Source organism: Eleutherodactylus coqui, chromosome 7, assembly GCF_035609145.1.
Source record: "Eleutherodactylus coqui strain aEleCoq1 chromosome 7, aEleCoq1.hap1, whole genome shotgun sequence".
Lineage (NCBI taxonomy): Eukaryota > Metazoa > Chordata > Amphibia > Anura > Eleutherodactylidae > Eleutherodactylus > Eleutherodactylus coqui.
In genome coordinates this window covers 60,168,718-60,184,634 of record NC_089843.1, presented here as the reverse complement: position 1 = coordinate 60,184,634, position 15,917 = coordinate 60,168,718, and the positions used below count along the sequence as shown (strand labels likewise).

Here is a 15,917-nt window from a genome sequence, read left to right as displayed (position 1 = left end):
CCCAATACCTCCCGACATGTAATCTCCGCCCCTCAACCTGTTTCCTCCGTACATCTCTGACCAAATATTCTGATACCTCCTGGCATATAATCTCCAGTCCTCACAAGACCTCCCTCTCTACTGTCCTCTAGTTTGCTCCTCACATATTCCTCTCCAAGCATTCTCTCATGCATCACTTATACTCTGGAGCTCGCTACCCCAACACATCAGGCCCTCCACCACCTCGGATGTGAAGGAACATTAAAAAAAATAACCAAAAAATTAACAACATATCCAAAGCCATAAAATGTAGGCGATAGAACCAATCTTTCTCACAGTCCTAGGTGTTTAGTTGTTGCACTAGCTGTCCTGTGTTTGTGTGTTACATTGATATACGGTGGTCACAATTAAAGTCGTAGTCAGATTTTTTTAAATTAAATTTGAAAATGTTTTATGTAATTAAAAGAATGCTTCCCTCGCAGGCTTCCTCACCCCCTCTGCTTCCCTCGCAGGCTTCCTCACCCCCTCTGCTTCCCTCGCAGGCTTCCTCACCCCCTCTGCTTCCCTCGCAGGCTTCCTCCCCCCCTCTGCTTCCCTCGCAGGCTTCCTCCCCCCCTCTGCTTCCCTCGCAGGCTTCCTCCCCCCCTCTGCTTCCCTCGCAGGCTTCCTCCCCCCCCCTCTGCTTCCCTCGCAGGCTTCCTCCCCCCCCCTCTGCTTCCCTCGCAGGCTTCCTCACCCCCTCTGCTTCCCTCGCAGGCTTCCTCACCCCCTCTGCTTCCCTCGCAGGCTTCCTCACCCCCTCTGCTTCCCTCGCAGGCTTCCTCACCCCCTCTGCTTCCCTCGCAGGCTTCCTCACCCCCTCTGCTTCCCTCGCAGGCTTCCTCACCCCCTCTGCTTCCCTCGCAGGCTTCCTCACCCCCTCTGCTTCCCTCGCAGGCTTCCCCCCCCCCCTCTGCTTCCCTCGCAGGCTTCCTCCCCCCCTCTGCTTCCCTCGCAGGCTTCCTCCCCCCCCTCTGCTTCCCTCGCAGGCTTCCTCCCCCCCCTCTGCTTCCCTCGCAGGCTTCCTCACCCCCTCTGCTTCCCTCGCAGGCTTCCTCACCCCCTCTGCTTCCCTCGCAGGCTTCCTCACCCCCTCTGCTTCCCTCGCAGGCTTCCTCACCCCCTCTGCTTCCCTCGCAGGCTTCCTCACCCCCTCTGCTTCCCTCGCAGGCTTCCTCACCCCCTCTGCTTCCCTCGCAGGCTTCCTCCCCCCCCGCTGCTTCCCTCGCAGGCTTCCTCACCCCCTCTGCTTCCCTCGCAGGCTTCCTCACCCCCTCTGCTTCCCTCGCAGGCTTCCTCACCCCCTCTGCTTCCCTCGCAGGCTTCCTCACCCCCTCTGCTTCACTCGCAGGCTTCCTCAGCCCCTCTGCTTCACTCGCAGGCTTCCTCACCCCCTCTCCCAGCACAAGGTGAACACATACAAACCTGGTCACTGCAGCCAATCACGGAGTTGGTCTCATTCAGTAGACCGCTGAGGTCAGTGATTGGCTACAGTTATTTTAGAACATTTCCGGACTCATTCACCCAGGTACAAGCGCTTTTCAGTCTATGAATATGCAGTGTATTAATGGATTACAAATATCCTATTCCCTGCGTATTCCGGGGCCTTCTACGGTGTTTTAGCACATTTAAAAATACAGCCCATTGACAGACGGGTGCCTAAAATGTAACCTTTATTGATGTAAATTTAAAACTAAGGGCTACAGACTAACTAACAAGTAAAACAGACAAAACATAACACATAAGGATCACGGTTGGAGAACCCATCCTCCACAACCTTATCTACGGAGGAATCCCTAAATGGGAGTATATAGCTCCAAGGAATGGGAGAAAAACCCCAAGCAAAAAAAAGCTCCCTGGCTGGATTGTCTCTAACCCCCACGCCAGAGAGGTGTCCTACTGGAATGTGGCTGTATGCTAGGTATCAGCAAAGGTGCCAGTATCCAGAGCCTATGGAGGAATAGCACCTTTGCTTTTATGGCCCATTTCGGTGCATAGTACGCACAAAAATAGGAAACGCTGTGTGTTTTTTCACATGGCCAAAACGTGTGTGAAAAACACGCGGATGTGAATTGATTCTCCACTGGCCTACTCCTGTCAAAGAAATATCACATATAATCATCTTATTCCCTTCATGTCAGTTCTACAGGCACTAGAAATGCTATAAAGCCATCTAATGGACAGAAGATAAAGAAAACTCAATACAATGTACAACTTGGGAAAAGAGTAGGAGATTGTATTTAAGAAGGAGTCATCTGCTTTAGAAAGCTCAGTTTTAAATACCCTATGAGGGCATTCTGAGTTACAAAGGGGGAGTCCATAACTCATTATCTACATCGCTTATCAGGAGTAAAGAGCAGCCAAAATGACTACCCCTCTTTCTGAAGGACCATGGGCACCATGTAAAGCCTTAGTTTTCCTAATGGCATTGCAGGAGAAGCAAATGTCTAATGCCAGGATCAGGTTCAAATTATACGTGATCAATGGGCACCCAGCAGGGGGACAACCCATGAACAATTTATATTACGGGACTCTTCCACCAAAAAAGGAAGGTCTAAAGCGGACAACCCTTTAATTTAAGTCAAAACCTAATAGTTATCTGGAGTTAGACTCTAAAGCCCTTGATGGTCATGATTAGCTCTATGAAAAACAGGAAAACAGAAGGACCTTAATATGATATACATTTTTTTAAGTTTAACCTGTCAGGGCATGCTGGGAGTTCCAGTTCTGAAGGAACTAGAACTCCCAGCATGTTTAGACCATTTACCTTTTACCTATTTTGTTATGTTGCAATGTTGTGCAAATTAAAAAATAAATCAAGTTTTTTCCCATCATTCTGCACTCAATACCCCATAATGAAAACAGTGAGAACAAAATGTTAGAAATCTTTAAAAAAAATGTAAAACTAACATTGGGCAGGTGTTGAGCAGTGCCTGGTTTCCTCCAGACATAATGCTTAGAATTGAGGCCAAATAGTTCAATCTTGGTTTCATCAGACCAGAGGATCTTGTTTCTCACAGTCTGAGAATCATTAGGTGCTTTTTCCAAACTCCATGTGGGCTTTCAGGTGTCTTGTACTGAGGAGAGGCTTCTTAAATCTGCCATAAAGCCCAGATTGGTGGAGGCTGCAGTGATGGTTGACCTTCTGGAAAATTCTTACATCTGCACACAGGATCTTTGGAGCTTAGCTCGAGTGACCATTGGGTTCTTGGTCACCTCTCTTACCAAGGCTTTTCTCCCTCGATTACTTAATTTGGTGGGTCGGCAGCTCTAGGAAGAGTCCTGGTTGTTCCAAAATCCTTGTATTTGAAAATTATGCAGGCTACTGTGTTCTTGAGAACTTTCAGTGCAGCAGAAATTTTAGTAGCCTTCTTCACATCTGTGGCTCCACACAATCCTGTCTCGGAGCTCTACTGGCAGTTCTTTCCTCCTCGTGGCTTGATTTTGGCTCTGATATACATTGTGAGCTGTAAGACCTTATATTGACAAGTGGGTGTCTTTTGTATAGTTCTGTCCAATCAACTGAATTTACCACAGGTGACTCCAATCAGGGTGTAGAAACATCTCAAGGATGATCAAGAGAAATGACAGGCCCCAGTAGCCAAATTTTCAAGTGTCATAACAAAGGGTGTGAATACTTATGTCAATGTAAAATGCTAGTTTTTCATTTTTAAAAAAATGTATAAAGTTTTCTAACATTCTGTTTCCACTTTGTCATTATGGGGTATTGAGTGTAGACTGGCCACAAGGCCACACCATATTAAAATGTAAAATAAGTGAAAGGGTCTGAAGACTTTCCGAAGGCATCATATGTAATACAAACTTTTCCACACGAACGTCTTACCAAGCCTTTCTGTTTAACCAGAGCCTCATCGTGGCAGGACACGGGGCACAGATGACTGCACTTCTGTATAGTTTTCTGACAAATCTGTCGACAGGGTGGGCAAGGACCAAAGTGGCATCTGTGTTGCTCTCTGGCCTTATGGTGACATGTAGATGGGTGACTAAATGGAGACAAGATTAAACTTATTTTGCTAAGGCACGAGCATAAAATAGGGATATTCAGTACAGTTGGAATTCATTAGTACAAAAAGTATAGAAAAAAAAATTTAAAAATAGTCACAGTGGGTACTTTTATGTAACAACATATTATTGTGTTATGTTCTTCTGTGTCATCAAACAATGTATAGCGACAACTCTAAATACACTGAATGGCTCCTTTATCAGAAACACCCATCAATTTGGTCTCAGAATCACAGCAAATTGCTGAGACGTCCGTTCATGGGTATCAGGACTTATTCACACGTCCGTATATCAGCCGGGTGGGTTTTCACTCCCGGTCGTTACACGGTGTCCCTTTCTGCAGGGGGATGAGGCAAGCCAGGAGCAGTGCACTGAGCTCCCACCACCTCTCCGCCCCTCACTGGTTTTTGCAATGGGAGGGCCGGGACAGGGGCGGAGCTAAGTTCCACTCCGTCCCGCCCTTCCCATTGTAAATAGTGGGGAGGGACAGAGAGGGGGCGGGAGCTCAGTGCACTGCTCCCGGCCCGGCCCGCCTCCTCCCCCTGCAGAAAGGGACACCGTGTAACCCCCTGGGCGTGAAAACCTGGCTGATATACGCATGTGTGAATAAGCCCTCAAAGGAACCACGGGTGCTAAAAAAAAAAAAAAAAAAAACTTCCCGCACCATTACTGCACCCCAACCAGCCACTGAACTGTTGGCACCTGACAGGAAGAGCTGATCGATTCATGCCGCTTGCGCCAAATTCTGACCGTATCAGCGTGGTGCAACAGAAATCTGGATTCTGATCAGGCGATGTTTTTCTACTTTTCAGCGATACAAATTTTGCCTTTTTCTCCCCACTGGAGTCTTACGTTTCTGTCTCTCTGAAGCCCTTTTCACACGGCTGAGAAAAATCGCAGAAGATTTGTGCTTTGCGAGACGTACAGATCTCACACAAATATGAACCTTATTCTTTTGAATGGGGTCATATACATGAGCGATTTTTTTTCCCCCCTATTGCAGGCCGGGAAAATAATCGCAGCAGGTCCTATTTTTGACGTTCCCTCGAAACACATTGCCCATTGTTTTCAACGAGCCCGTAAAGCATATCGCATGGCATGCAATGTACATGTGATTTCGAAGTGAGGTTTTCCATTGAAAGCAATGGGAATCACTTGCCGATCATCTGGTGCAAAGCATCGCAACTATACTGCAGTGATGGAAAGTGTTTTTGACACAAAAACGCCTTGAATACATGGTTACGGCACACTTTGGTGAGCGCTATATCAGACCGAGTTTTACGGCCCAATATTGGGCTCGCCAGTGTGAAACTAGCCTTAGATAGCAATTGCACACAAAGCGGTCATCTGCTGTTAGAGTCCATCCATGCTAAGAAACAATGAATTATGTACTTGGACATGATATTTGGAACCCCAGTTTCTGAAAGATTCTTAACATCCTCCTCTGACCCCTCTTATCAATGAGTTGTTTATGGCCACAGGATCTCCTTTCGATGGACGTTTTTCTCGATCACACCATTCTTGGTATACTCTCCACAACGTCATATCAAAAACTGAAATCAAAGTGAAATCCTGGCCCTGGTTAATCTAGCACCAATGACCAGGACTCTTTGGAAGTCAATCAGATCCCTTGATTTTCCCATCTAAAGTGGATTCACACAAACGGATTCACAGATAACTTGTCACTTGATTTTAGGCTATACTCAAGGATTGAATTTCCATACAGGGAAGCTCCAATCATGAAAGGGCTGTTGTCTCTAACAAAGTGGCCATTCAGTGTATGTGGCAAGTGTTGCAGCTATAGAGAACATTATTTTACACATTTCATAGTCATCGGGCTAGAGGAGGTACATTAACATACCTGCATCGCTCCTTACACCGGGGAGGCTTGGTGCTACGTTCTCTGCCACAAGGTACAGTAAGTACAGTCTTCCCACAATTGCATTTCACATCCACTGTCTCAGGACATGGATAGCAGCTTCCTACATGCAAAAAAATATATATATTTGAATGTTTTATTACATGCGCTACTTTAAAACGCATTGTTGAATTGTAGATCTCTTCCCACCAGCTAACATTTCCATCGATTAAAGAGGACTTGTCATGCTAGAAAGTCAGTGGGGCTGGCTGCATAGTTCTGCAGCTGCAACCCAATTGATTCCATCACTGTTTTTTCGGGTTTTTTTCATGCCTGTACAGGATTTTCTTAGGTCCAGCTTTCGCCGCAGTGAATCTGTCAAGTGGGTGGTTGCCATTGCTCACTGCCAGAGGGTGATGTAGGACGTGACTGACAGTCCTGCTCACTCTCTGTACTCAAACCAACAGGAAGAAGTTTCCAGATTACTTTCCTCTGCTCGCTCCAGCACCTGCACTAGCGACCCCTCTCCCCTCACACCTCCTCCGGTCCCTCTCCCTGGTTGTCATCTCCCACCTCACCACTATATTCAATCTCGCTCTGACCTCTGGCATCTTCCCCTCTTCACTCAAGCACACTATAATATCCCCATTGCTAAAGAAACCGACTCTTGACTCGATGCGGTCAACTGCCAACCCATCTCAAATCTCCGATTCATCTCCAAACTACTAGAACACGTGGTTTATCCCGCCTTATAAGCCATCTCTCCAAAAACTCTCTTCTTTACATCCTACAGTCCGGCTTCCGCTCTCTGCACTCAACAGAAACTGCACTTACAAAAGTGTCAAATGACCTCTTGATGTCCAAATCGAGGGGCTACTACTCCCTACTGATCCTCCTCGACCTCTCCACAGCATTTGACATGGTTGACCACAAACTCCTCCTCAATATACTTCGCTCCATCGGCCTAAAGGACACTGCTCTCTCCTGGTTCTCCTCCTACCTCTCTGACCACTCTTTCAGTGTCTCCTTTGCTGGCTCTACCTCCCCTCCTCTTCCCCTTGCTGTTGGGGTCCCCCAGGGCTCGGACCTCGGCCCCCTCCTTTTCCCCATCTACACAGCCCCTATTTGACAAATCATCAGGAGATTTGGCTTTCAGTAACATCTCTATGCTGAGAACACCCAGCTTATACCTCTTCCAGTGACATCTCTGCACCATTCCTTCAGAACACCACTGACTGTCTGTCCGCTGTCTCTAACACTATGTCCTCTCTCTACCTAAAACTGAATCTCTCAAAAACTGACCTACTGGTATTTCCGTTTCTTGCTAATCATCCGGACATCTCCATCTTTGTTTGTGGCCTCACCATAACTCCTAGACAACACACCTGCTGTCTCGGGGTTATATTCGACTCTGATCTCTCCTTTACCCCCTACATCCAATCTCTCGCCCAAACATGTCAGCTGCACATCAAGAACATCACAAGAATCCGCTCTTCTCTCACTGTGAACACGCTAAAACGCTTACTGTTGCCCTCATCCACTTTCCGCTTGATTATTGCAACTTGTTGCTGATCGGCCTCCCCCCGCACCAGACTCTACCCTCTCCAATCCATCCTGATTGCGGCAGCCAGGCTCATCTTCCTGTCCAGCCGCTACTCGGACGCCTCTGCCCTGTGCCGGTCACTGCACTGGCTGCCCGTTATATACAGAATTCAATTCAAACTCACCACCCTCATCCACAAAGCCCTCCACAGCGCAGCACCCCCCTATATTGCATCCTTCATCTCAATCCAACACCCAGCCCAAGACCTCCGCTCACGAAATCAGTTTAAGCGCCCCTTTAATTAGTACCTCTCATTCCCGACTCCAAGACTTTTCCAGAATAGCACCAGTCCTCTGGAACGCGCTACCCAAATCATCCGGGCAATCCCTGACACACAAAACTTCAGGCGTGCTCTAAAAACACAACTCTTCAGGGAGGCCTATCATATTCCCTAAAACAAACCCTTCTGTACTCCACCTGATAACATGCTCCCTGACCTACTGACTGCAATCCCTTCTAAGCCGTAACCAACCGCTCCTGCAGTCATACCAATTCAACCACCAAACGGCTTATGTCTGACCATTGTCTGTGTATAGCATCCCACACTCTCCACCTCGCCATACAGTGCACATCTCCAGCCCTTTACCTTCTGTATCACCCCATTACTTGTAGTATGTAAGCTCGTTGGAGCAGGACCCTCACCCCTACTGTTTCATCAATTGATTACTACATGCAAGTGTGGTTTTGTTTGTTTCCCCGTTTTGTAAGCGTTGCAGAATATGTTGGCGCTATATAAATAAATATTATATGCCATAAATGCTTTAGATGGAATATGCCTTTAACAGAGTATACTGTGTTTTCATCGGCGTGGCCCTTTAAGTGAAGATGTGAATGTGTATTAATATGGAATCCATGTGACTATAACCTAACAGTGAATACAACAGAACATACATTTTACATGCCTAGTCTAAATTCTGTCAGTCTCCATTATAAGTCAGCTGATCTCTTAGAAGAACCTTTCATTGGCTGGACATCTTCACAGTCAACAGTATCATATGCTACTAAGCAGACTATATTTGCATCCCATCAGACCAAGACATCTACAGTAATACAATGCTCATTTCTTGGGACATGCAATACAGTTGGGAAAGTAACATTTCATATTAGGATCGCATTGAGTACTTACATTATTGTCCTGAGACGTTTTTTTAATTGAAAACTGTTTTTAGAAGGTGTAGGGTGACATTGTACTGGGGTGTTCCCTTCTGGGCCAAACACGGCCTCAATAGGAATGACGCTAGAAATGATGCAGCCATGTAGACGGAAATGGCGTAGTGCCGCTTGGATACACGGCTTCTGTAACAACCATTGAAGTCAATTGGAGTTACACAAAGAGTAGCACAACAAGCTAAGCTGTTCCCTTGATTCAGAAGTTACAGAAACAGCATAGCTCTCATTGACTTCCATGGCAGTTATGGACCCAGAGTAGCACACGCCTCCATGTAATGCTACAATTCCCCTGCAATGGCAAAATCTGGCTGGCCACAGCTTCAAGAGGCCCAGTAATGTCCTTAAGGCAGCTGCATAGCTTTGCAGTCATGGCTCCACTGACTCAATCGCAGCTTTACTCGAGTTCCAATTCCCCCTCCTTCCACTATACGGAGTCTTGTTATATTTGGTTCTCAGCTCTTTGAATCTGTCAAGTGGATGGTCTCCATCACTCACTGTCAATGGATGACGACAGATTTGATTGACAGTCAGTGGTGGAGACAGACGATGGATTCAAACATCTGGTAACCGAATCTAATGGGACTCGGTATAAAAAAGCTGTGATAAAGTCAGCGGGGCCGAGCCTGCAAAGCTATGCAACCGGACCCTCTGACCCAAGAGATCCTCTTTAAGCAGTTATATGCCAGGGGCCTCTAGCCATGCAGGTTGATCACTATGAAGCTCCCATATTAAGAGGGTGGTGGGATCATATATGACACACGATGATCATATGCCTACAAAACGAGTTGTCTGTAACAAGACAACCGCTTTAGGTCAATATGGAAAGGCATCTATACGAAAGTACACAATTCATGATTTTAAATCGTACATAAGTCTATTACCTCTGCCCCAGTTGAATGAATCCCCCTGAAGTGAACGTGGTAATGCATCATTATCACCCGTCATGCAAAATCTGCCATTTTCTTTCTTCGAATCATTTCATATGTCTTAATCAGATTAGCAAAATCTAAATAGCTGAATTCTAAGAAAGTCAATTTTGGACAAATACCACGAAGGCACAGAGACTTTCATGTGGTTCGTTATCAGGATGTTCATCCCTGTGACCTTCAGAAGGGATCCCATTAGTAGTTCTATCACATTTGAAATGCAAATGAAAAGTATGTGGCATAGAAAGTCTCAAAAATAATCTCTGGAGTTCATCGTAACCTTTCAAATGATCAAGATACGTACTGCCAGCATTCCACCAGTGACAGCCTCATAAATAAGGGAAAGGTATTATTCTAGTCTCTTCAAAGAAATGAGAAAAATCTATGTTGCTTTTAAGATTCTAACCATAAAAGTTTGGCTGTTGCGTACATTCTTGATCTGTCTTGTTATGGTTGCGGTTGGGGGGCGTCGTGGTGCTAACAGTTCCAACAAATTGGAGGTGCTAACAAACTGATACGTAAATTATAAGGTAGATTTTAAAAAAACAGAGTCGATCCTGAAGCTCGTTACTCATAAACAGGGCGGTGAGGAAACCACATAGAACCTAATGGTAATTTCCCCCAACCTTGACTTCAGAATGCAGAAGGTACAGTCCAATAACGGCTAGATTCAACGTTGGCTTCAGCAGCACAACAGTAATTAGCATCGCATCTAATAACGCCCATCAAAGAGGGCTTCCAACAGTACATGGATGTCCTTCAGAAGGTTGGGAACACGTCATCCTTTAAAAAGTAGTCATATTTCTCTTCTCTCATTTCACAGTTTTGTTCCGGTGGTTGTTTCTAGTCTAGTCCTTGTTCCTAGTCTAGTCCTTGCTCCTAGCCTATTGGTTTGTTTGCCCATTTCCAGTCTGTATCTGACCTGTCTGCTTCCAGTTTGGTTTGGTTTCCTTGTCTCTGGGTCCTAAATGTCCTCTCACTTATTTTTTAGGGATAGTGTTCGTAGATTGGCCTGCCATTAGTTATTCGAGGGTTTACTTATGTACAGTGGTGTTTGGTGCTAAGGTCAATGTCCGGGATAGAGTAAAGAAGGACTTTTAGAGAGCTGGCATTGGGGTAATATTGGTCAGGCTGTATTTCTGCTTCCTTCACCCATCTGTGGCAGTATCTATCATCCAATGAACAGAATCATTCTATTTGTCATCTACTGGCGAGTCCCTAGTCTTGTATTTGTGTTTACTATTTAGATCTGTTCCATTATGCCTGAAGAAGCCCGAGTAGGTCTGAAAGCTCGCTGTAACATCATGTATTTTTGTTAGCCATTGAAAGTCATCATATCTACAAGATTACTTGGTTTCTCTTACAGAGAACAATCACACTATTTATGCCAATTCATGCTTCATAGATTTGTTTTGTTACTGTACAGTTATATACTTCGGCCCTACTGTAAGGGATAATTGAGTATTAGAGTTTCTTTTCATTTTACTATTAAACTGAATGCTATGAAATTCACATTGTTGTTCATGCGGGATGGATTTATTCTGCATGTGGATTCTGAAATCCGTGTTGCATTTGTCATGTGAATTCTTGGCGCGAAAGCTGTACAGAAGCCACATGGGTGGTGGGTGCCTATGTAGGTGGGAGACATTAGTTGTAATGTTAGCCTAAGGCAAATGTTGTACATACTGGACGTGCACATGTGTTTCATCGACTACAGCAAGGCATTTGATTGTGTCGAACATGACAGACTTCGGAATTTGGGAGCAGATTGGTGTCCCAGAACATACTGAACAGCTTATAAGGTCACTTTACAATAACAAAGAAGCAACGGTCAGGACAGCTTATGGAGACGCAGATTGGTTCGGAATCGAGAAAGCCGTACGGCAAGGCTGCGTTCTATCACCAGTCCTTCTCAATCTGTACGCAGAATCGATCATGAGGCGATGCAATCTGGACGAATTAGAAATCGAAGTCAAAATCAGTGGCAGAAATGTCAACAACCTCCGATATGCAGATGACACCACCCTGCTTGCGGAAAGTGAGAGGGACCTGGAATACCTTATCCAACGAGTGCAGAAGGAAAGAGAACGCATGGGACTGTACCTCAACGGCAAGTAAAGGAAAGTCATGACCGCGGTAAGCAACGGTACACGGAACATAAACATTAACAACAAAGTCGAGTCGGTCCAAGATTTCATCTTCCTTGGATCCAAAATCGATTGCAACGGGCAATCTGGACCTGAGATCAAGAGACGGATGACACTTGGTAGGAATGCAATGCAAGGAAAAGATCTGGAAAAGCAGGGATATTAGCATTGCAGCAAAAACCAGACTGGCCAATGCAATCGTCTTTCCCATAACGACGTATGGCTGTGAAAGTTGGACAGACAGAAGGAAAATTGATGCGTTTGAACTCTGGTGCTGGAGGAGAATGCTGCGGATACCTTGGACTGCCATGACAACGAACAAGGTAGTGTTAGATGACGGCAAACCGAAACTATCACTAGAGGGAAAAATCATCAAACAGCTACTCCTTTTTTGGACACGTTGATTGCGGAACTGAAAGAAGCGGTGAAAGACAGGAATGCATGGAGAACATTAATTCATAGAGTGACCAAAGGTCGGATGTGACTGAACGGATAATCATCAAATGATGTACATCCTCAACCAAAAGGAGTTTCCTTTACCAGGACAGGTGACTGCGGCAGCCAATCACTGGCACATAGTAGTAACCTTTTATAGCCAGTCACATGTCATGGTAAGCAGCAACCAGGAAGAGCAGAATGGTAGTGAAGCAATTTTAAGTCTGGGTAAGGCAGCTTTAAATTTCCCCCCCTAAAAAACTGTAATATTGGAAAAGTTACTCAATTTCTAAACAATTTATATTTAGGTGGACTTCTCTTACCTCTGTGGCATACGGAGGGGCACTTGTGATTCCGACATCCCAGGGTACGTCCACATTGCTGATCACAGCCTGGGCAGTTTCCTGTACAGCACTAGACACAAACAACAAATACTTACTAAAGAAGGCCAGAAATTGACAAAGTCAGCTACTGGGATTTCATATCAAATCAATGAAGCTGCACCTGCAGTTGCAAGCGCTGGCCACTATACAGGGGTTGGAGCAGCAGCTTCCGCTCCGTACCCATGTGTAGCGGTGCTGACAGCAGGCGCCTGATCAGCTGAGCATAGGTCATCAATAGTAATACTCTGGAAAACCCCTTTAAAGTCTCCAATACCTGACTGCTTTATCTAGCTCATCAATATCAGATCGGTGGGGATCCAACTACCGGCACCCCAAACAATCAGCCGCTGTCAGGAGTCATGATGAACTGGAACTAGCACAATGCTGGTCCAGAATGGCACTGCAAGTTCAGTCCCATTCCTGTCCACTACACAATGAAAGGGGTTGCGCTAGTTAAGAGGTACCGCAGCTCCTGCAAACAGCTGATTGGTAGGGTTTTCCAAAGTTGCACCTCTTCAATCTGACATTGATGCCCTACCCTAAAAATAGTCATCGATACAAAAGTTCTGGAAAGTGATACTTTGGCATATCAATGAGTTTTGATAACTAATATGGGCAAGATTAGTCTGCTGCAATTATCAAAGTGGCGGTCTCAACATGATAACCAGTTTTTTGTTTAAGCTGGGCAGGCAATTAGCGGATTGTCATGGTCCCAGATTCATAAACCATTGTACAGATTGACAGGGAGGATATTATTTGTCATTCATATCTACAAGCGATATAAAGTAATAAATGGCACTAACTTGCAAATAAATGTGTTAAATATGAGCTTAAAAGGGAACCAGTCACCAGGTTCAGGCTGCCCATAGTACAGGGAGTATGACCCCAGGACAGGTATGCATATTGTGCCCGTGTATGTTTTATTCTCAAAGAATAAACACACTTTGTAGTTTGGCATGGAGCTCCGAATCATGAAGGTAAGTTGGGCCGGCCTCTAGTCGCCCGCATCATGAAGAGTGACAGATCTTTTCCTACACACAAAATGGGAGAGAGCAGTCAGTCTACGTGACGTGAGCATGGAGAGGCCGGCACGGCCTATTTCCACGATTCGAAGCTCAGCTCCGAGTCAAACTTTAAAGTGTGCCTATTCTGAAACGTCTCAGATCTTCAGAACAAAACATACAACAGGTAATGAACATACCTGTTCTGGGCTCAGACAGCATGAACCTGGCGACAGAATCCTTTTAAAGGGAACTTGTTACATCCCTCCAAACTAAGTTATGGTGCTAGTAGGGGATATGACAGTTAGCCGGGCGATGTAATTTTTATGCTCACCCGCTCCCACGAACCAGCGGTGTTTGCCTCTGAAGTTGGCACATAGCACGAAAATTTCTTTTTCCAAAGTCCTGTGTGCGCGCTCTACCATACAAGTCTATGAAAGAGTGCACACACGGGACTCTGGAAAGAGTCTGATTGTCAAGTGCTGTGCGATCTTCAAAGGGCAAGACCGCCGGATCGCGGGAGTATCGGGAAGAAAAAAAAAACATCTCCCAACTCCCTGTCACGTCCCGTAATAGCGCCATAATTTAGTTTACAGTGCTATGGAGATGTGACAGGTTCCCTTTACTAAACCATCAACCATTAAAAAAAGGACAAAACCAGCCAGAACTTTCCCTTGATACTACTAAATGTTATATATTCATGATATTTCGCCACTTTCACGGTGCACGAGAATGAGGTCATTTGATGAAACAAGATTTATTTGTATCCCTATAAATGTAAGGTTTGGATGATTACATTGGAGGAATGTCAAGTTTGCTCCAAGAAACAAGAAACTATAAACTTGAAAAGATGTTCCCAATCTCAAATTCCTCTGTTGAGAATCTTACAGCACCCATCAATATGGCATAGTGAGGATACCTACGTGATCTAACCCAACATAACCGAATGTTTGTACCATATAAGTCAACCACCTGTCTATGGTGACGCAAGGCTGAGCTGCAGCCCCCGACACAGCTGCTCATGGATAAAGAATAAACTTAAAGGGGTACTCCGGTGACTGAAAGTTTTTTCAAGCTTTCACCCATCCGCTGCATGGGTGAAAACTGATAGATTGGTGGGGGTCCAACCACTGGGAACGGCACCATTGCTGAAAATGGGGTTGTGGTTGGTCTTCAAGTGAACATAATGGATGTCACTAGGTGCACCGCTGCTCGAATCATTTCAATGAAAGCGCCTGAGATTGCAAAGCAGGAAGAAAAGCACTCGGCAGTCTTTGGTGCTCTCATTGAACTTAATAGAAGGTGCACCTACGCGACCACCATTCCCATGGAGAGACCAACCAGACCCCAGTTCCCCAAAAACCAACCCCTGCCAATCCATCACTTTTCACCTATCCACTTGGGTTTGTACTTATACAGTAGTTATTATTGGTTAAAAGGGAAAGTCCCCTGGTGCAAGCACCGAGTCATGACTGACTCCTAGGGCGATATGTTCTTGGCAGACTGTTTTTGTGGGGTCGTTTGCCGTTGCCTTCCCCAGTCATCTTTACCCCCCCCCCAGCAGGCTGGGTACTCATTTTACCGACCTCGGAAGGATGGAAGGCTGAGTCAACCTTGAGCCGGCTACCTGAACCAAGCGGGGATTGAACCAACAACCTTCAGGTCGTGAGCGAGAGCTTAGGACTGCATTCCTGCTGTCTTAACACTCAGCTCCAGGGAGATTTATTACGGTGCACACAGCGTGTTACATAGCACGTCCTCTTATTTACTAAAAGGATGAAAATGGTCTTACATATAGCTGTTAACCGGAGTTTTCAGTAAAAAGCAGTTCTATGAAGACATCCTGCAGTGGCCCATGTCACTTGTGGCCCCACCTGAGAAGGCACAGCCCAACCGATAATATAGACCCCAGAGCAGGCTCCACCTGTATACAGACTACAAACTAGTTCTCACCTGTATACAGATCCCAGACCGCTCCTATACAGACTCCAGACCAGACCATCCCTCCCGTGTATGCAGACACCACACCTAGACTACAGTGCACAATGACACAGATCGGTTTATATAAACCTACCTATATGTGTGCACTATACATCACTGTAAATCACTACTAGACATACGGATGGAGGAGGGCGTGCGGTACCTGCTCAAATTACCTCCCATCATCATCAGTCTCTGGTATGTAGAGGGTACAGCACTGCCAACTTGGCACAGCAGGCTGGTTGAAGGTTGAGGATGAGGAGAAAAGAAGGTGACATTACTGGCTCCATCCATGGACACACAACTCTGCAGCGGCAGGAAGTGAGAAGGAGGCGACCGTTACCAGGACAGAAGGCGAAAATAGCAGGAAGCA

General features: G+C 45.7%; 1 protein-coding gene across 2 annotated transcripts in view; it reads right to left on the bottom strand.

Annotated features, from left to right (window-relative positions):
• Positions 1 to 15,917, bottom strand: part of NFXL1 (nuclear transcription factor, X-box binding like 1) — an 86,946-nt gene that overhangs the window by 35,814 nt on the left and 35,215 nt on the right. For both annotated transcript variants that reach the window (XM_066573114.1, XM_066573115.1), the window contains exons 12-14: positions 12,504 to 12,594; positions 5,903 to 6,023; positions 3,863 to 4,022 (exon numbers count right to left, since the gene is read on the bottom strand). In XM_066573114.1, the coding sequence (XP_066429211.1) occupies positions 3,863 to 4,022; positions 5,903 to 6,023; positions 12,504 to 12,594 (372 nt within the window). The remainder of the gene's footprint in view (positions 1 to 3,862; positions 4,023 to 5,902; positions 6,024 to 12,503; positions 12,595 to 15,917) is intronic.